Here is a 22,977-nt window from a genome sequence, read left to right as displayed (position 1 = left end):
AACCATTTAAAAACTGGACAATACCCCAGAAAAAAGCCAGTCCCAATTAAAAAAAGGATCTGTCCTTTTCCCACAGTAATGAGTGAGGCCCTATGGCCATAAAACACAAACGAGAATTTGAGTTAGTCTGGCCAAATTAGAATTAGTTTTCTATAGTGTTTGTATAGAAAAAAAGGAAGATTAACTGATGTGGAAAAATGCTTTTTCACTGCTTTCCAGGCTTGTGTCAAAAATTCAGATGCAGCTCAATATTAGGTAAATGAAAAACTGCAAAAAGCATACAACATAAACCTGAACATCACACACTCCTCAAAAAAAATCAGGACTCCTGAAGCAATAAAAAAACATAGCTTTCATATAAACACTAATGCAGCTTTCCCTCTTATGATTTTTATGTTCTGCATATATATACATATATTTTATATACATATATTATATATCTATACATACATATACATACATATACATATATATACATATATACATATACATACATACACACACACACATATATACAATTTAAGAATAAATTTCCAGTTTTTATATAAAAAAATTCGAAACAGCTTTGCAAACAGTCAGATAAAAGCCTGTACAAATGAAAATTTCAGTCAATGCAGTCTTGTGCATAGAACCACAGTGCATGCCATAAATTCCAATGAGAACAAAGGCACAAAATTTATCAAGTATTTTGATATCCAGAAATTTAATTTAAAATTAGGAGATGACAGGCATAAAATAAGGTTGTACAATTATCAGGTAATAGGAGCAAAATATTAAATATAGCAGCAAATTAGTGTGTAAGGGAAAAGTATAAATGCAATACAAAAAAGGAGGTTAGCAAAAAGAATCTCACTTCTTTGTGAATGTTTGCCAACAGATTATCATTTCAAATCCTAGGAAAGTAGAATTCATTTTAAATACTCAATTGTTATAACACTTCTAAAGTTTTGGTGGCAAACACAATGAAAATCTAAATGCACTATTTAGCTTTTTTAGCAAACTAGTTTATTTGCTAAAGCATGCAGTCAACATACTTTACTAAGAGCATCACATCTAAATTTGGATCCAACTCTAACAATGTCGTTGTTAAAACTTATAACGTATGGATGTGTACATTGGGACTGACACAAGCTTCCAGTGATGCTAAGCAGATGAATTTTCTCAGGCATGGTGGCTTATTGTTACTGCATGCTTCCACCCCAAACAACGTCTGCTTAAGTGGAAACCTTAAGTGAGCTGATATTTCTGGGGGGTTTTTTTTCTCATTTTTCAGGCAGGTTTTGATGTAAATTCATGATTTCCAAAATTCTTATTGGAATGTAGCAAGCATTTATACAATTTATGTTTGGAATAATTAAACAGTATGGCCTCTTCCCATCATTCAGTGATCAAGAGTGCAGTGTCTTTTACCCTAACGTTTACTGTTTACATACGCACCGAGAATCCAGAAAGTAACCATTCAACATTTAAGCAAAAATGCATTCGTTTTACAAGTTTTGACCTAGTGACTGTATAAAAGACACGTGGATTACATGACATGAATTACTAAGGTTTTTCTTTTCCTGGATGTTTTCACAGTGTCTGCCATCTTCCCCTGTTGATCCTGTTCTATGAGAATCTCTCATGTCCTTTCTCCAAGAAATTATAAACTATTTCTGGCCACCACTACAAAGTACATTGAGTAACCTTTTTTTTTTTTTGAGTGGAGAGCTTTTTTAAGCTGTTTGATATTAACCAGATGCAGAATTTGGGAAATGCAGCAGTTACCAAACACTTTACATTTGCAGGCAACTCTGCAACATATATAGTACATCAGTAAGCCAATTTCCAGTCACCTGTGAGACCCAGCTCAGGTCTGGGATTCTCACTTTCCACTTTACTAAACTGGGTAGTTATAAATCAGAAAAAAAAATTCACAGCAGATTAAAAGCAAGACGTAGGACAGCTATACAAAACATATAAAGAATATGCTAAGCACTGAAAAAGTACACACTGAAATGCAGGCTTTCAGTGCATTCTGAGGCCACAACTATACATTGGTAAAATGGAAGAGAGCCTTAATGAAGATTTTTCATTATACAATACATATTATAATGTATAATTATAGTATACGATTATAATATACATTATACAGTGTAAACAAATGAACACCTAAGCATTTTCTAACATTTTTTTTTTTTTAAAGTTGAAAAAGTGTTAAAAAAAAAAAAACACCTGAACAATATACTTAGGCCACATCTACATTTAAAATGTGACCCATAATGAATATACAAATGCAATTTACACAGTTAACAATAGATAAAAAAAGGAATAAAAGCAATATGACCAAAAGGACACAAACATCCTTTCACTCTACAGTACATTTTAAATTTTTTCAGGAAATACATTTGGCTGTGGATGTTTAAAAATTTTTTACAGCTGTACTTAAGTGTGGCTTAATAAGAAAAAAAGACCAAGCCTCAAAAGCAGAATGCAGAAATGTGTTACAAAAAAAAAAATCCATTTCAATTTTTAACATACAAACACTATACCAAACCAACTGCCTTTTTTGCTTCTTTAAGGTGAGAAAAGACCTTAAGCAAAAATTACGAGACAAGACAAGCCTATTGTCTGCATGTCCAAATTTTTGAAGGATATTTAAGTAAGGGAAAACAGCAACACTGTAATCTACCAGCAGGACTAAGAATAATTCAACCTTTGAAAATATGCAAAAATGTGACTCAACAATGCAACACAACAGGTACATGCCTAAATGTCAAGGGCACTCTGAGACACAAGTTGAGCCTCCTACAACACTAAGCCACCAAGGAGTTCACCATTTTAACAATTTTGATACTTCTTAAACCTTTGTGTTAAATATTTCAAATCCAAAAGGCTGTTTTCATATAAAGTGCAGTCTTATTTTAATAATTATGTATGGCACATATAAAAATTTGAACAAGCAGACAGGTGAATTCAGTACGGAATTAACAAACCTCAAACCTTAAATTTATAAGCCAAAGAGGCATTAACAAAATGTACATTGAAGACTGGGAAATTACAAAGAAATAAAACTAACATAATATTAAAAAGCAAAACCAAATATTAGGATGATGAAAAGTCCTTTGAGTAAAAAAGTCAAGATTATTGCAGAATACTGATCAAAATACTTATGAAACTTCCATATTAGTACTTGTCATAAGAGGCAAAGGACAATCCTGTTCACAACACACTGAAATAGAAATACACCCATTACCACAAAACTGGCAAAGAAAAACTTTTTCCTTACTGTGAAAAGAAAAACCTGAAATGCCAATACTTACCTGGATTAACATTAAAAATCCATCAACCCAGTAACCCAAAACAAGCAGATTTCATATATACTTTCCATAAATTTAAAAATAGAGGTATTAATAAGTACTGGTACTTACAGTGCATATCTCTCTCATGTTCATATTCAATGAAGGCATAACCACGAGGCTTGCCGGAGCCTTTATTGTACACAATATATATCTAAAACAAAAAAAAAAAAAAAAAAAAGTCAAATTAAGTCTTTGGCAATTATCTTATTAGAATTAATCTAAAGTATAGAATCTAAAAACTAAAAAAAATTAACCTTGTCATAGTAGACAATAGTACATAACATAATAAATTTACAAACTTCATTCAGACTAATTTTCTGAAAATGATTTTACCTTTGCCTGCCTGGGAAAGAAGCCTTGTACGACAATGAACCAAAAAGAACAAAAATCTATTGCACTATAGTTCCAACCGTAGGATCAGGACTGGGTCAAGTAAAAACAAAATCTGACATAACCTTCAGTAGCACCAGCAGAAAGACGACTCAAGAGCAAGACTAGAACAACATATGTGCCAAAAAGAAATGAAGTAGTACAGTTTTATTTCCTGGAAGATGTGTACTTTTCACATTGGTTAATACTGTATATCACAGTGGTTTGTAAGGGAAAATCTAAACAGATTTTGCCATAACTACTACTACTACAAAATAACACTTGTATAATAATTAAGTTTCCTTTGTATTGGGCAATAAGTAGCCTAAGTAAAAATATAAACACAAGATTTATAATTAATACACTTGAACTTAATAACTGAACGCCTAAAACAAACTGCAGGTGGAAAAATTATTCAGAGCTCCTATCCTGAAAATGTATGTCAATCTAAACAAAGTATTCCAGCTAACATCACTGCCATCTGTTCATCCTACTCCAACAGTCCCAAAATATTCATAAAAAGGACATTTTTACTCAAAGTAGTTCATTAGCAGGAATGCTTCATGCTTTTGAACAAGTTAAAAAAACACTGCCTGAAGACAATAAATTGACATTTTTCCACTGAACCTTGACAAGGCAAACAACAAGCCTACACAGTGACATTTGCCCTTTCACCTCTAACACATGGCCTGTCGTTTGGAGTTGAGCAATTTTCCTCAAATGAGAAAATTTCCAGTTTGTCAAAGAGATGCAGCTCCAGAAAATAAACTACCATTATATTTTTTAACAGCTGAGTTGTTAGTGCTATATGTGGAGTATGGACAGTATTACAACTAAATATTCCCTTGAATTTCAGGCAAAACTCAGTTTTAGATTACAGTATATTCAAAAATGTACATTTTAAGCTTTGTACAAAGTTTAATATATACAGGTTTCTTTTACTAAACATGTAAGAATGTGCTCTTTCATTTAACAGATAACAGAGCAGGCCGCTCATTAGTACTCTGAAGTTTACCATTTTGTGCCTGGCTTGTGGCAGACGGCACCGACTTGCAAATACCACAGAAAAGAAAAAATCTTCAGCAGTGAAAAATATCAATCAGATGCGGAAAATGCACTTTATTTTAATTCAAAACAATCTGCATGAAGAAATGTTTCCTCAGTAACAAATAACTTGTGGTAAGCAGCATGACTGCTACAACTGGTGTAAAAATTTATGCATGCTGGCTATTGTTGGTTCTTGATTAATTTGTGCAACCATTCAGGTTATGTAGATTTTTATTCAATGAAAGAAAAAATGCACAGGTTATACAAGATGATGATTATGCTTACTTTATCAACTCTCAATACAACTTACGGTATCGAGGGTCTTCAGTCATTGATTATATTTTTTCCCTATCTTTTGCAAGGATTTTCAATTGTTCCACAATCATCTCCCTCATTCTGGCTGCTTTGATGTTTCCTTCCCACATAGGTCCTTCCATCTTTTCCCCTCACCCTTCAATTCAAACACCCCTTTGGGATACCTTGTTTCACTTATCCTTATAACTCCACACTATTGCAAAAGGTTTATTTCTATGACTACCACAAGTAGATGCATTTCTCGTTCAGATTCTTTTTTCTTATTCTGTCTAATCAAGTTTAACCTATCAGTCCGTCTTAAATACTTAATTTTGACTGCTGTTATTTCAGATCTTTGTTTATTTACAAGTAGCCAAGATTCTGCAGCACAGAATATTGTTGGTACATATGGTTTTATACAGATGCATTGTGGCCTTTATATTTAATTCTCTCTTTCCTATTAAGGTGTATACTACCAAATTAACAACATTTGCCTTGTTTATTCCATTTTTGATTTCTTCATTTATCGTTACCTCTTCACTTATGACTACCTGTAGGCACAACTACACCAACAAGTACGGTAGATTTTTACCATCTACACGATTCCACTATTGACATTTTTTCTTTTCCTTGTCGCCATAATTTTTGATTGTCAACACTAAAAGTGTCAGTCATTAAACCATTACTTAAAAAGTCAGACCTAGACCCACACATTCTTAATTATAAGCCTATTTCACATTTACCGTTTCTATCTAAAATACTAGAAAAAAAGTAGTCGCCACTCAGCTTCAGTCACACCATACGCATTACAATTTCAGAAATTCCAGTCTGGTTTCTCACTGGTCATAGTACAGAAACGGCACTAACGCGGGTTGTAAACAACATTCTGATATCCTCTGATGAAGGAAACTCCACTGTAATTATGTTGGACTCAGGCCGGGTTTATACTTCACGCGATGCATGCTGCAGCGGACGCTCCTGCTACGCAAGCATTGTAGTGTTTACACTTGCGCGCGTACTTTGCATATATCTGGAGGAATCCACCAGGTGGCAGTGCGAGATATTAACACGGTGGGAACACGTTTGGCTTCGCTGTGATGGGAATTGCCTGGAACACCCATTAAAATCCAATGAAACCTTATCGCAATATCTCTGAAAAGGATGTTTATTGATTAAATCCAGGGATGTGTCCATTCCACCAACCATTGGGCACGAGTGAGAAGCAATCCCTGGATGAGGCCTCGGCTCACCGCAAGGTGAATACAAGCACACACATACACTAGCGTCATTTTAGCGGCACCAAATCCCCAAATCTGCATATCTTTGGAAGGAAACTGGAGCACACTGAGGAAACTCAGCAGGAAAACATGCAAACTCCAGGCATATCAGCGATGCGACTCCCTGCGAGACAGCAGCGCCAACGCTCCGCCACTGTGTCACCCCATTGTGTGTAATTATTAACAGTATTCATTATTTAAATGAAATTACCGATTTATCTGTAAAATGTAACATACATACTTTAATGCTTTTCATCATGAAAGCGATATCAAGTATAAATCTAAGGATTCTAAATGTGCAGAGTTGGAATATCATACATTTAATGTGCTCAGTGTGGTGATCTACTGCTGGTGATCCGCTGCTGTCAGGAGCAGACGAAGCCCTAGAAAAAAAGACAGCACAGAAGACGGTATGTGAGACTTTTAAAACGTATAGTGTCATTATGATCGGGAATATGCGACGCTTGAATATAAAAGCACCATGAATACATCTGTATGTCGGCATTTTGCTTCACCACATCGAACCATTTATCAAATATCGAAGCGTGCACACCAATCGAGTAGGATCTGCAAAGTGGCTTTCTGTCACATGTAGATAGTAAACAGAGACTCTGACATCACATTCCAACTTTTAGCACACTGCGCCCCCCGACTTTTTGCTGGTACTGCAACTCGCGCACGTGTCTTGTTAATTTCTGAGGACCTGCTCGGAGGATGCATCAAATGAATGCTCAGAACGCATGGCAGCCATGATGCGGGCGCGTATGTGTTCTGAGCGTGAAGTATAAACGAGCCCTTAAGTGCAGCATTTGTCACCATCGACTATTCTATTTTACTGCACAGGCTAGAAAATGATGCTGGGCTTAGAGGCTTGCTAGGTTTAGTTCTTATATATCAAATCAATGCCAATATGTACAGAAATGTCCTGACAGTACTCCATCATTATACACAGAAGTTCAATATGGTGCCCCTCAGGGCTCTGTACTGGGACCTTTACTGTTTTCACTTTACATGCTTCCACTGGGATCTCTCTTTAGGAAACAATGTTAATTTTCACTCGTATGCAGATGACACCCAGTTATACCTTTCATTCAGATCAAATGAAGTTTCTCCAATGTTGTCTTTCATTAGTTGTGTTGGTGAATTAAAGGAGTGGATGAATGTGAACTACTCGTCTTTAAAAACAGATAAAACAGATGTTAATTGTTGGAGGGAATAACGCTGATGACAATATTGTGTCGTCATTTAACTTAGTTGGAATCCCCATTAATTTTACTAAATCAGCCCGCAATCTAGGAGTTATCTTGGACTCTAGCATGTCATTTAAAGCGCATATTACAAAGTTGTCCAAAACATGTTTCTTCCATGTTAAAAATGTTAGTTAATTAAGCCACTTTCTAAATAAACAGGATTCTGAAAAATTAATTCATGCATTTATTTCTAGTAGGATTGACTACTGCAATGTGGTGTTCACTGGATGTTCAAACTGTTCTTTATACAGCCTCCAGTTAATCCAAAATGCGGCTGCAAGAATTATTACAAGAACAAGAAAGTACGAACACACAACTCCAGTTCTTAAATCCTTACACTAGCACCCGGTTAAGTTTAGGGCAGATTTCAAAATCCACCTTTTAACATATAAAGCATTAAATGGCCAAGGTCCGGCTTACTTGTCTGAACTTATGACTTACAAACCAAAGCGCACATTAAGATCTCAAGATGCTGGTCTGCTTATGATTCCAAGGATTAATAAAACAACAGTGGGAGGTCAAGCTTTTAGTTACAGGGCCCCTAAACTATGGAATGGTCTGCCTGCTACTATAAGAGATGCCCCTTCAGTCTCAGCTTTTAAATCCCGGCTGAAGACTCACTACTTCAGTTTAGCATATCCTGACTAGAGCTGCTAATTAACTGTACATACTGCATCTCTGTTAGTCATTAGTACTAAAACATAAGTAACATGATAGTTATAATTGGATACTAACCACCTATTCGGTTTCTCTTCTTGGTACTCAAATGTGGCACTTGCTGCCACGGCCCACCTGCCAAGTTGTTTTGCCTGCCTAAGGTAAAGTCATCCCTGATGGAGGATCGTAGGAATCGTGGGAAAGAGGGGTTCTTTCATTGGATTGGCTGGCCCAGCGCCGTTTCAGCTGTGGAATGGCGAAATGGGGGAGGCAGCTTGATGGATGAGGTTTCCAGGACTGTAAGCAAATCCAAATCTTATTATGTGATGTCATCTACTGTTAAATTCTGCTCCGTACTTGTAAAATTTTTATTTTTATACTGTATTGAGGATTTGTTCTGTTCTGTGTATTGTATTCTATTGACCCCCTTCTTTTGACACCCACTGCACACCCAACCTACCTGGACAGGGATCTCAACTGCCTTGCTCCCAATGGGAGCAAAACACGCAGCTCGAAAGCAGATGATCCGACCACTTCTCCTTGCGTGCGTTCAGCCACCCACGTTGTGTACACCCATTTCCACGATCATTTTGAGATGTACAAAAACTAAAATTTGCCATAAAGCCACACATTTTCATGGCAGCGTCCCCTCTTACATACACGTTTCTGCTCAGTTTTTCAAACTGGTGGCATCCACCGTTTCTCTGGTCTGCTTTTCTTTTTTAGATTCACAACTATACTGTGGGTTTTTAATCAAATACACCAAAATTAAGTGCATGTAGTTTACAAATTGAATTCCCTCGATTAGAATTATTCTGTAACAATATAATGATGCACAGAATGGCCAAACTATTCCAATTACCACGGCTGTTTTAGCATTGTTAGAAGACATTGCAAATGGAAGATCTAGAAAGGAGCGCATATTTAAAGATGATAATGACTGGCTTCCAAGTCCATTTGATTTTCAAGAGCTATACTCTTGGAGCTGGCTTTACAAATGCAGACTTTGAGGAATTGTGCTCTACCAGCTCCTTTGCAAGTTCTATCCACTCTCTGGTATTTAGCCACAGCAGCTTTTCAACGTGAACTTCCTGACCGATTAAGTATTTCTCCATTATCACCGAGTCATGCCATGCTAGCTGTACAGGATTCAAAACATTAATCAACAAGCAGAATTCCAGTTTAAGCATAGTCTTTCAAATCCACTCATGAATTAATATTAGTACGTTTAAAAAAAAAAAAACAAAAAAAATTCCTGAACCCACCATGCCAAGTACTTTGACAGTACAGAAGATTTGAAGAAATGTGCAACAAAACTGTTAAAGAAAAAAGCAAATACTGAAAAAGGTAAAATTCCTTACTCTTTTAATGGGACCATAAACCTCAAACTCACGACGTAGCTTTGATTCTGTGGTGTCATAGTTCTACAAGGGAAAAAAAGCAAGAAAATGTTAATGCACCAAGTTGAAAACAGCATGATTTAAAAAACAAAAAAACAAAAACTCATATCCAAACAGTTTCAGCCTGTGTGTAGCAACCACATATGGAAGTTATTTCAGCAGCAGCACTACAAGTAAATCCATTATGCATTCTAATTACAATAACTACATCAGTAAACTGTCATCATGGCAATAGCATAATTTGTATGTAACCGTCTATAGTAATTAATCACATAGTATGGTTTTTGCATGGCAGGACATGGTTTCATGTTGTTGATTGGAACAGCTGCATATTTTATTCCCACCATTTAAAAATCACTTCTTTATTCAGCCTGGCAATCCAATATTTGTCTTCGGAATAACCATCTGTAAACAAATCAGTTTCTTTTCTCTACTTCTAGTGTTCTTTCACAACTAGGGGGCTTCGCTCGCCAACCCCTGGTCTTAGGTAACCCGAAATACATTTGAAAGAGATTACTGTCTGTCTCGGTAATTGTTACATATGTATCATGTCCACTGTCACGATATCTGTAGGTCTATGTAATATATGTAAATGAGAATAGCAGTGTGTTATGTTATGCAAGTATAGAATGTCTTTCAGTTTGCGCAGATCTATGTATGAGATATATTGGAGTGTAAAGGTGTAGATGACGTACATAGGATATCTTTATACACAACATTTGTAGTAAAGATGGCGTGTTGTCCTTGAATGAGTATTCCTTGGTATGGAGTTATTATAATCTTAAAATCACTTATTTACGTTAGTTGAGCTCTTTCGTTTTTGAGCCGTGGCTCCTTCGCTTGCGGTGTATAGGCGTATGTGCCCTCCGTACTCTCGGGTGTGACTATGCTGTGTTTTGTGGACGTTTGGGGACTCCGTACTTTCTCTGGTTTGACTGTGGGGTGGGACGCCGAAGCCTCTTCTGTTTGCGTTTTCCGTGAGTACATATAGTATTGTATTACTGTAATGTGATTCACATATGCTGTGTAGTTTGGACGTGTGAGGATGCCGTATGTTTAATACGGAGCGTTCGTTTATTCTTATTACCCATCTGGTGTCGAGCCTGTGTTTTCTGTGGTTGTACTGTTAATATTGTATTACTGTAATGTGATTCACATATGTTGTGTTGCACTTACTGTTAGTTGAGCTCTTTCGTTTCTGAGCCGTGGGTACTTCGCTTGCGGTGTATAGGCGCATGTGCCCTCCGTACTCTCTCAGGTGTGACTATGCTGTGCTTTGTGGACTTTTGGGGACTCCGTACTTTGTCTGGTTTGACTGTGGGGCGGGACGCCGAAGCCTCTTCTATTTGTGTTTTCCGTGAGTACATATAGTATTGTATTACTGTAATGTGATTCACATATGCTGTGGAGTCCGGATCTTTGGGGCTTCTGTACTATCTCAAGTTATTGCTTACGGTGCTTTAGAAGCGTGTTGTAGGCGCCTGCACCTTCCGTACTATGTCGGGTTTGACTATGCTGTGTAGTGTGGACGTGTAGGGTTCTGTACTCTCTTTTTGTATCTCCGTCAGTCGAGCTCTTTCTTTTTGGAGCCGTGCCTGCTTTGCTTGCGGCATTTGAGACGCGCGTTGTAGGCGCTTGCGTTCATTGATTTTATCCAGGTAGCTCCGTTAGTCGAGCTGTATCGTTTTGGAGCCGTGACCGTGTCTCCATTAGTTATACGTGGTTTACAGTTAGTAATATGAATATTTGCACTTACTGTTAATACGGAGCGTTTTCTGTCGTTGTACTGTTAGTAATGCATCACTGTAATGTGATTCACATATGCTGTGTAGTTTGGACGTGTGATGATACAGTATGTTTAATATGGAGCGTTCGTTTACTCTTATTACCCATCTGGTGTCGAGCCTGTGTTTTCTGTGGTTGTATTGTTAATATTGTATTACTGTAATGTGATTCACATATGTTGTGGAGTCCGGATCTGTGGGGTTTCTGTACTATCTCGTGTTTATGCTTGCGGTGTGTTAGAAGCGTGTGGACCATGCTGTGTAGTATGGACGTTTAGTTCCGCCTGCGCCTTTCGTACTTTCCCGCGCCTTCCGTACTCTGTGGACCTATGGGGCCTCCGTAGCCTCTTCCGTTTGACTCTGGGGTGCAGCACAGAATCCTTTTTTGTGTGGCTGTGTTGTTAGTCGTTAGCTATGGGTGCGTTGTTGCTTCATTTCTCATTCACGTTAGTTGAGCTCTTTCGTTTTTGGGCCGTGACTCCTTCATTCGCGGTGGATCAGACTTTGCTTGCGGTTTGAGACGCGCGCTGTAGGCGCCTGCGCACTATGTCTCATCGTCCCATCGCCGTGTACCTGCGACCATGCCTTCCGGTTTACCATTCTCGGTTAGTAATATGGATGACACCCAAAAGATCTATACCCAACCACTACATTTTATCCTCAGCTTTATAAAAAAAAAAAAAAAAGTTATTTTAAATTACAAGGATTAAGCTGAGAGACATACAGAACTATGTACTAAAAACACTAAAGCTTAAAAAAAAGGAACACTGGATAGATGGTCAACCCTTCATCTCACTCTAGCCGGAAGAAATAACGTTGTTAAGATGAATATCCTTCCTAAACTTTTTTTATTTCAAAACATTCCAATATATATCAATAAATCATTTTTTAAGCAATTAGATTAGATTCAACAATAACCTCATTCATTTGGAACTCAAAACACCCACGTATCCGAAGAGCAACCCTACAAAGACCTCAGGTAGAAGGTGGCATGGCTTTACCTAATTTTCAGTTTTATCACTGGGCAGCAAACATACAAGCCATAAAAACCTGGACACAAATAAATGAACATACACAGGCTTGGTCCACAATAGAAGTAAAATCCTGTAGTACTTCTTTATACTCCCTGCTCTGCTCTCCAATAAATGCAAGTTATCGCAAATATACTAATAACCCAATTGTGCTTTACTCACTTAGAATATGGAACCAAATTAGAAAGCATTTTAAGATGGAAAATCTTTTATCGGTGGCACCTCTGCAAGAAAACCACCTATTTCAACCCTCGCAAACATATCCAGTTTTTAATACCTGAAAAAAGTTTTGGGATTAAAATGCTCAGAGATCTTTATATAGACAACATATTTACATCTTTTGAACAATTACGTTCAAAATTCAACCTCCCAGCTATACACTTCTTAAACTATCTTCAAATTAGAAATTTTGTTAAACAGAAATTGCCCGATTTCCCCCACCTCGCACCCTCCACAATGCTGGAAAAAATACTGCTCAATTTCGAGGAATTAAACACCATTTCCGCATTATACAACATCCTATTAGAGTCCCTACCTTTCAAAGATCCAACAGGACATTGGGAAAAAGATCTCTTAATCAATATATAAGAAAAGGAGTGGAAGGTAGCAAAGGAGAGAATTCACTCGAGCTCCAAATGCTCAAAGCATAGAATTATTCAACTAAAAATTATGTATCGAGCTCATCTGTCTCGCTTAAAACTGTCCAAAATGTTTCCAGGGCAAGATCCAACCTGCAAATGCTGAAATCATGCTCCTGCCTCACTGGGTCACATGTTCTGGGTCTGCACCAAATTAACATCATTTTGGACAAAATTTTTTAAGTGCCTTTCAGACAGCCTTGGGGTCACAATCCCTCCTAACCCACTAACAGCTGTGTTCGGTGTTCTTCCAGACAGACTTGAAGTGGAAAAGGACAAGCAAACAGTGATTGCATTCACTACACTTTTGGCACGCAGACTTATTCTGTTAAATTGGAAGAATCCTAATTCTCCTCTGATAAGTCAGTGGGAAACCGATGTTTTATATTATTTGAAATTAGAAAAAAATCAAATTGTCAGATAGAGGATCTGTACAAAATTTATTATAATTTATTATAATTATTTAATATTATACCATAGGCCTGGAAAATTCATCAACTAACAGTACAAGCCTGTACAGTAATGAGTAAAGCGGACTACAATCATTACAAAACAACTTTGTTACGTATCATTTGTTCTTCATACACTGCTGACACAAACTCGTGCCCGTTTCATCTTACGTTGTCGAAACGGGCTCGTTGTCCAGTTGCAAATAATTCCTGCACTGTCATCTTTAATAACAACACGGGCAATGTATACAGCAGCAGTCTGCAAATATTCATGAACACCACTGCAATTAATTTAAATGGTGAGGGTGAAAGTGGAAGGTTTGCACAAGAGAAAGCAGGAACTTGCTGTTATGCAACTGAGACATGGTTATGCATATAAAGTGTATGGTCCCTGAGAACTGGGGTAGGAGATAAGCTACCAGAGTAAATGCAAGGTGGCTTCTTCACCAGCAAGTTGCAGTTGCAATGATACTTGACTGTGCTGGAGACAGAAAGACTCTCTCTCAATAAGTGTGTGGGAGAGTGTTAAGATTGATTTAAATAGGGTTTTAATTGCCGATCCATTTCTTTAGAAGCAATTTCTCCACAATAAATCTTAAAACTGCATATGAACTTCTGGGGTCTGCCTTTAATTACTGTACCACTGATCATTAGACTCAAAACAGGACATCTGTGCTCCAATACCAACAACTTTTAGAGACAAATGTTGCCACATGAGTTTAAAGTCAGAGAGGCTGCTAAAATTAAAATGTATGCAATTGAGAATGAGATATTGAGTGTGCAGTAAGGGCATACTAAGAAGTGTCAAAACTCTTGGATTATGGAGGAAATATTGCGTACAATATATACTGTCATATCTAACATAACAGTCGACCTCTTGCTGCTTTAACCATTATAAGCGGTGACACTTACTTGCAGTTGAGCTCCTAATTGAACTTATAGGTGCACTTGTAAAGGTAACAAGACTCTACATAAACTGCAATAAATAAGGTTTTGAAACAATACTCTTGAAAACATCATGGACCAAGAACGATTAAGTTATAAAATCAAAGCAGATTATATAAAGCATGGCAAAAATACACTTTCTGGAAATATAAATGATTCAATTTGAATCAATCTTACATCTAGGGATGCACCGATACCACTTTTTTGTAAAACGAGTACAAGTACGAGTACTTGCATTTCAGTACTCGCCTGCCGATACCGAGTACTTAATAAAAACATGATTTAAATTTACAGGTAACAGCTTTAGTCATATAGTTTAACAAAAAAAACAAGAAACTCTCGTCTATCCACTGGGAGGTTAGGCTAATTAGCGACACGGGGCTAACACTGCTTGTCCAAATATCCGTGGTGAAACTAAACGCAGAGGAGGCTTGCAGTAGGCTGTTGTTTTTTTTTTTTTCACGGAGTCGTGTAGCTTAGGCAGCTCCGTGTCAGTCATGTAGCGGCGGCTTGGGACATCATATCTGGGCTCCAGAACATGGAGGAGACGCAGGAATCCCACATTTTCTACCTCCGAGAGTGGCTGGTCACTCAATGCAATGTACTCGATAATTGCCTGTGTTATTTTCACAGCACGTGGATGGTCTCTGGACATTTTCTCTCGTCTTGCAAGAGTTTGCTGCAGCGTGGGTTGTGTTGGTTTAGAAGCGTGGGTAAACTCTTTGTACTCGTCGTTGTGTTGGGATTTTAGGTGCTTGATTAAATTACTTGTGTTAAATGCGCTACCTTTTGAGCCTCCTCTGGACAATTTCGCTGAGCACAATTTGCAGTCCGCCTTTGTTTTGTCGTCTTCATTCACTTTGAAATAGTTCCACACGGCTGACATGTCTCGCCTCGCATTCTCCCCGCTCTGAGCTGCAGCCGGGGCCTGGGGGCGGGCACTTGGCGCCTGTGATTAACCCCTTACACGCCGCTCAAACATAGACATTTCTCAGACCGTGGTATCGGTCCCCGGTATCGGAGGTCTTTTAACGAGTACGAGTACTTTAGAAAATGTATCGAGGCCGATACCAGATACCCGTTTCGGTATCGGTGCATCCCTACTTACATCCTAGCAGTACTGAAAACAGAGCACTTAAGTAAAGAAAAAGCTGATTTCTCAAAATTAGACTTTTGATCTTTATTTCAAGTGATGCTATGGGTATATTATGAAGGTGGCACTTGTCTTCAATATTTAGCAGCAGACGCCACAAAAGACATGATTTAAAGTTAAAATTATAATGCTTGTGCTTAAAGGTTGATGAATCTGGAGAAAAAAACAGCAGTAATGAAACCTTACACCTTGAACTGAATTAAAAGTCAAGTAAAAAAACATCTTGGATTTGTCATTGTAACATCTGCTCAGGATCCTTCAGAAGTGAATAGGGACTTTAATGCTTTTGCTTATTGTGATTTTAGTTTATGATATGGGATAAAGAAGTGATGGGAATATGAAAGTTTTTTTAAGGAGAATGTCTGCAAGCTCCATTATTAACAAACAGTTGTGCTTGAAAGTTTGTGAACCCTTTAGAATTTTCTATATTTCTGCATAAACATCAGATTTTCACTCAAGTCCTAAAAGTAGATAAAGAGAAACCAGTTGAACAAATGAGACAAAAATATTATACTTGGGTCATTTATTTATTAAGGAAAATGATCGAATATTACATATTTGTGAGTGGCAAAAGTATGTGAACCTTTGTTTTCAGTATCTGGTGTGACCCCCTTTGCAGCAATAACTTGCAACTAAACGTTTCCGGTAACTGTTGATCAGTCCTGCACACTGGCTTGGAGGAATTTCAGCCCATTCCTCCGTACTGAACATCAACTCTGGGATGCTGGTGGGTTTCCTCACATTAACTGCTCGCTTCAGGTCCTTCCACAACATTTCGATTGGATTAAGGTCAGGACTTTGACTTGGCCATTCCAAAACATTAACTTTATTCTTCTTTGACCATCCTTTGGAAGAACGACTTATGTGCTTAGGGTCATTGTCTTGCTGCATGACCCACCTTCTGTTGAGATTCAGTTCATGGATAGATGTCCTGACAATTTCCTTTAGAATTCTCGGATATCATTCAGAATTTATTGTTCCATTAATGAAGGCAAGCTGTCCTGGCCCAGATGCAGCAAAACAGGCCCAAACCATGATACTACCACCACCATGTTTCACAGATGGGATAAGGTTCTTATGTTGGAATGCAGTGTTTTCCTTTCTCCTAACATAACGCTTTTCATTTAAACCAAAAAGTTCTATTTTGGTCTCATCCATCCACAAAACATTCTTCCAATAGCACTTCTGGTTTGTCCACGTGATCTTTAGCAAACTGCAGACGAGCAGCAATGTTTTTTTTTTTTTTGGAGAGCAGTGGCTTTCTCCTTGCAACCCTGCCATGCACACTATTGTTCAGTGTTCTCCTGATGCTGGACTCATGAACATGAACATTAGCCAATGTGAGAGAGGCCTTCAGTTGCTTAGAAGTTACCCAAGGGTCTTTTGTGACCTCGCCAACTATTACACACCTTGCCCTTGGAGTGATCTTTGTTGGTTGACCACTCCTGGGGAGGGTAACAATGGTCTTGAATTTCCTCCATTTGCACACAATCTGTCTGACTGTGGATTGGTGGAGTACAAACTCTTTGGAGATGGTTTTGTAACCTTTTCCAGCCTGATGAGCATCAACAACTCTTTTTCTGAGGTCCTCAGAAATCTTTGTTTGCGCCATGATACACTTCCACAAATGTGTTGTGAAGGGCAGACTTTGAAAGATCCCTGTTCTTTAAATAACACAGGGTACCCACTCACACCTGATTATCATCCCATTGATTGAAAACACCCGACTCTAATTTCACCTTCAAACTAACTGCTAATCCTAGAGGTTCACATACTTTTGCCACTCACAAATATGTAATATTCGATTATTTTCCTCAATAAATAAATGACCAAGTACAATATTTTTGTCTCATTTTTTCAACTGGTTTCTCTATCTACTTTTAGGACTTGAGTGAAAATCTGATGATGTTTTAGGTCATATTTATGCAGAAATAGAAAATTCTAAAGGGTTCACAAACTTTCAAGCACAACTGTAAAGCATGCTCAAGCTACATCTTATTGCTCCATTAAATGTTAACAGAACACTTAACCTATCAATACAATTAAAATAGGGTCATGTTTGGTTAGAAACAATTGTGTGGTGGAATATGTAAAATCGGGAGAATGAGTTTCTCAAATCTTCAAAATTTCAGTAGTTTACAGAAGTTAAAAAGATAGTTAAGTGATGGGTTCCTGCCTGAAAAATTGGGAGAATTAAGACGACAGAAGTATCAACACTGCTTAGTGTAAATGACGCCTTGCAATGATTTCAGTTTAAAGGAAATACATAAAAAAAAAAAACGTGAAGTTTAATGCAGAAAAGAGTGCTTTGTGGAAGTGAAGAGATTGTATAGTTTAACTGCAAACTTGATTTTACATATGTATCTTTATGGAGAACTAAATTATTGCTTTGAAAACATTTTACTTAACTGGAGGGGTTGATCTTTGGTGAGACTTCTATCCATTCACCATTCCTTGCATCATTCAGTACATTCATGCTACAGGGCAAAATGTTCCATTTGCTATTGAATGGCAATTGAGACAGATAAAAGCTGCAATTGTACCCCCTTCAATGACCCTTCATCTACAAAGTATGAGATGTACAGAAATGCTAGATTTCAATTAAAAGGCAAATCTTGGCAGGATCTAGGTCTGCATTTGATAAAAATAAATATATTACAATTAAATCACACTAATGACTAAAGCCTAACCAAAATTACCAGAATGCTAGCACATTGGTTGATTTGGTTTCTATGCATGTACTGGTAGAACGTTCACTTCTATTCCGCCTACTACAATGAGGACACTCTTATTAGGTATGTTTTTAGTATGGACTACTTCAGTTTGAAAACCCTCTCCCCTTGAATGACCTGCACTTCCAATTTAACTCATTCCATGATTTTCTAGGTTTCTCCCTTGTCCTGACAGCTCAAACTACTGTAGGTATGACAGATTATTCTCACATCAGCCAAATAATTAAGGACTTAAGTCTGAATATAGACTTAGACAGCTATGTGGCAGATTGAAATTTAATGCCAGTAAATGTAAGGTATTACACATAGGAAGTTAAAACTAGAAGGTACCCCTCTATGAGAAAGACCTAGGAGCTGTGTAGTGGACTTGTCAGTCTACATCCAGACCGATTACATGAGCAATTAAAAAATCTTAGATTATATAGTACTAGGGGGCTCCGCCCCCTGCTCGCTCCGCTCGCCAACCCCTGGTGTTATGAATTTACAAAGAGCGTGATGTATGAATGAGATATAGCATAGTGTGAAGGTGTAGATAATGCATATAGGAAGCAAATAAAGTTGTCCATGTCCAAAAACGGGCTCAGAGAGGTAGATGCTAACTTTGTGTATGGTTTGTCCTTGTGATTTGTTGATGGTTATGGTCAAGGCAGGTCTAATGGGGAACTGTCGCCGTTTAAGTGTAAAAGGTAATTCCAGGTCAGAAGTTGTAAGGTAATTGTAGGAATTAGAACAGTATTGTTAGCATGTAATTCTGTAAGAAGTTTTGCTTGAATAACATTGTGTGGCATGGTGTTGACGACTAAACGTGTACCATTGCATAAACCCTGTTTAGTGTTAAGGTTTCTTAATAGCATGATTATTGTTCCATTTTTAAGGCTAAGATTGTGTTGTGGTAATCCGGCTGGGTTAATAGTGTTCAAATATTCTAAGGGGAAATTAAGATGGTCATTGTCGTCAGAGTCAACTTTGTCAGAGCTTAGAAAGAGTTGTGCCACTCCAGGAAGTAATGAAATGGCCTGGTTATTAATGTGATCAACATTAATATTTTTTGGACATAATATAGTTCGTTGTGTTAAAAGGGGTATTTGGTGTAATGAGATTGTTGTTCCAAATATCTCCGTAACTCTTTTGAAAGCAATGCTAATTGTCTGCGTATTTTAAGGTGGATTGAAGAATAGCCGAGTGCATGGCATGTGGAACAATAGCTAAGCACTGTGTAAAATCTCCTCCTAATAAAAGTATCTTTCTTCCAAAGGGAATATTATTATTCATCAACGTTTGTAGAAGTTTATGAATGGTGTTGAGTAAGTGACTGGATGCCATTAGATGCAAAAGCAAATGAACTATTGTAGGATCTAATGCAGTTCATAAAGTTTTAACTTTCAGGTACTGCGTTAGTTAGAAGCTTCTGTAGATATGCAGGATATGAATGTAAAGGAGGCAGTCTAATTTGACCCTTTTGACAATAACGTGTAAATTCATTACTTGTATTGCCAGTTGTTTCTTTAGGGAAGTTAAGTGAATGATAATGATTGCAAATGACATTCATTAATCCCAATGAATTTTCATGAATAGTGGACTCATTATTGAACGCGTTGTGAGCTAACTGGCGCAATCGTTTAGCAGGTGTCTGATAGTTGATGTCCTTGACGTGCATGTTTTGTGTGTGCCGTTTAAGAGGTGCGTCGTTGTATGTGCAGGATTTGGGACGTGCTATTCTGGAGCTGTAATCGATTTGCCTGTGCTGTGTGAGAAGCCCGTTGCAGTTTACGGCGTTAATTGTTTGTATTGAGGCTTGCCCGTTTTTGTATGTCGGTTAGTCGTCCGACATGTATTTTTTTTTTTCATGCGGGTTCGTGTGTTTGGTCCAGTCACTCAAGCCGTATCATTTTGTACCCGTGAGCGTGAATTCATGACCTGTTTGTTCTTCAGCGTTAGAAATATGGATAAGTAATTAGGAGGATCGTACTCACTGTCAATATGGAGCCTTTTCTATGGTTGAACGGTTATTAGTGCATCAGTGTAATGAGATCGACCTATGCTGCATAATATGAATGTGCAGATGATGTATATTTAATACGGACGGTTCGTTCAGTAATGGGGCTGTGTGTCTCATTTCTTATTTATGTTAGTGTGGTCGTGGGTCCGAGCTGTGCCACTCCAGGAAGTAATGAAATGACCTGGTTATTAATGTGATCAACATTAATATTTTTTGGACAGAATATAGTTCGTTGTGTTAAAAGGGGTATTTGGTGTAATGAGATTGTTGTTCCAAATATCTCCGTAACTCTTTTGAAAGCAATGCCAATTGTCTGCGTATTTTAAGGTGGACTGAAGAATAGCCGAGCGCACGACATGTGAAACAATAGCTAAGCACTGTGTAAAATCTCCTCCTAATAAAAGTACCTTTCCTCCAAAGGGAATATTATTAATCATCCACGTTTGTAGAAGTTTATCAATGGTGTTGAGTAAGAGTGGATGCCATTAGATGCAAAAGCAAATGAACTATTGTAGGATGTAATGCAGTTCATAAAGTTTTTACTTTCAGGTACTTCGTCAGTTAGAAGCTTCTGTAGATATGCAGGATATGAATGTAAAGGAGGCAGTCAAATTTGACCCTTTTGACAATAACGTGTAAATTCATTACTTGTATTGCCAGTTGTTTCTTCAGGGAAGTTAAGTGAATGACAATGATTGCAAATGACATTCATTAATCCCAATGAATTTTCATGAATAGTGGACTCATTATTGAACGCGTTGTCAGCTAAGTGGCGCAATCGTTTAGCAGGTGTCTAAATATGTATAAGTAATAAGGAGGATCGCACTCACTGTTAATATGGAGCCTTTTCTGTGGTTGAACGGTTAATAGTGCATCAGTGTAATGAGATCGACCTATGCTGCATAATTTGAATGTGTTCAGATGACGTATATTTAATACGGACGGTTCGTTTAGTCATGGTGCTTTGTGTCTCATTTCTTATTTATGTTAGTGTGGTCGTGGGTCCGAATCCTGCTTTTTGTGTATGTTTCGTGTGCTATGTCCGTAGTCTGTCCCGTTTTGTGTCCAATGGGTTTGTGTGGCGCTCGCGTCTGACTTTTTTTTTTTTTTGTGCTAGGGGGCGTTGCCTCATTTGTGTGTCGTGGGTCTCAATTCTCTTCTTTGTGTGTGTTCCGTTTCGCGTCTAACTCCTTTTTTCTGTGTGCTATGGGCGCCTCATTTCTTATTTTACGTTGCTTTGCATCCGGTTTCCGTTGCTTGGAAGGGGCGTTTTGTGGGGGCGCTTGTGCAGTACGTCTTTTGCGGCTACGGCCCATGGCCGGATGTCCCTGCGTCCATCCGGTTTACCATTCTCGGTTAGTAATATGGATGATGTGTACAAGTTAAAGGAGGTTATAGTTAAGTTATTTAACACAAAATATGAGGCTTCACCTAGAGTTACTACGTATAGTTTTAGTCTCCAACTTTACAGAAAAAGGACACAGCAATGCTAGAATAATTCCAGGGAAGAACTAATCCGATTCCAGGACTCCAAAGAACATATTTTAAGGTTGATAAACTTTTTCAATTTATGCAAACTAACAAGAGGTGGTATGATTGAAGTTAACTTTATGAAACAAATTAGTACAGTGGATCCTTGCAGTTAAAAAATTAGTTCTTCAACAAGAACAGAGATGAAACTCCTTACAAGTAAACTTCACATAAACGCTAAGTTTTTCTTTACACAGAGAACAAGACACAACAAAGAAATTACCAAGTAGTGTGGTACAAATTAAGACTGCAGGGACCTTTAAAATTTGACTAAGTTCTTTTGGAGATATTGGAAGGACAGGGCTGACAATTTTAATTTGGGTTAATGGCCAGTTCACACCAAATTTTATATTTTTAAGAGCAGGAAAGAAAAATTAATCTGGGAATTAGATCTGCCTCATAAAATTTAATAAATGTTTACCAACTGAAAACTTTTTTTGGAAAACTAAAGCTACTAATTATAAAAAGCGACAATAAGATTTAGGAAAAAAAAAAGTTTCACTGTGATTTGGCTATGGCACATATTTAGCCTTTTCTTATAATGCATGCAAGACGGCATGACACAAAAAGCATGTAAAGGGGAGTGTTATTTGGTATTGTAAGCTTCCAACATACAATGTGTATGCAGGATGTCATCACTGGCTTATAAAAAGATACCACTTGATATACAGTGTAATCAGTTTACTTGATTTGTTACTTTGTGCAAACAGTACAATTACACTCCTATTGTAGCAAACCATCTATGACAGAGGAGAAAGACAATGTACATTATAGACTTTAATAAAAAAGGTATCCTTTTTTAAAAGCACAATAAAGAAAAAGGGAATAGTGTCTTTAAGGAATGTTACAGAAAAAAAAAGTTGCAACTATTTACAGGTACATCGCAATAAAAAAAGTTAACTTCAGTAATGCAATTCAAAAAGTAAAACTCATATTATATAGATTACACAGAGTGATATATTTCAAGCGTTTCTATTTTTTTGTTTTGCCGATTATGGCCTACAGGTAATGAACTGAAAATTCAGTATCTCAGAAAATTAGATTACATAAGACCAATAAAAATTATTTTTAATACAGAAAT

At 37.5% G+C, this 22,977-nt stretch overlaps 1 protein-coding gene across 1 annotated transcript in view; it reads right to left on the bottom strand.

Annotated features, from left to right (window-relative positions):
* The window catches only part of snrnp70 (small nuclear ribonucleoprotein 70 (U1)), a 107,519-nt gene that overhangs the window by 23,031 nt on the left and 61,511 nt on the right, over positions 1-22,977 (bottom strand). Inside the window, exons 6-7 of the mRNA XM_028813670.2 lie at positions 9,597-9,659; positions 3,411-3,492 (exon numbers count right to left, since the gene is read on the bottom strand). Coding sequence (XP_028669503.1) covers positions 3,411-3,492; positions 9,597-9,659 — 145 coding nt within the window. The remainder of the gene's footprint in view (positions 1-3,410; positions 3,493-9,596; positions 9,660-22,977) is intronic.

The sequence above is a fragment of the Erpetoichthys calabaricus genome, chromosome 11, assembly GCF_900747795.2.
Source record: "Erpetoichthys calabaricus chromosome 11, fErpCal1.3, whole genome shotgun sequence".
Taxonomy (NCBI): Eukaryota; Metazoa; Chordata; class Cladistia; order Polypteriformes; family Polypteridae; genus Erpetoichthys; species Erpetoichthys calabaricus.
The sequence above is the reverse complement of the archived record's forward strand: the minus strand, read 5'-3'. Positions and strand labels throughout refer to the sequence as shown.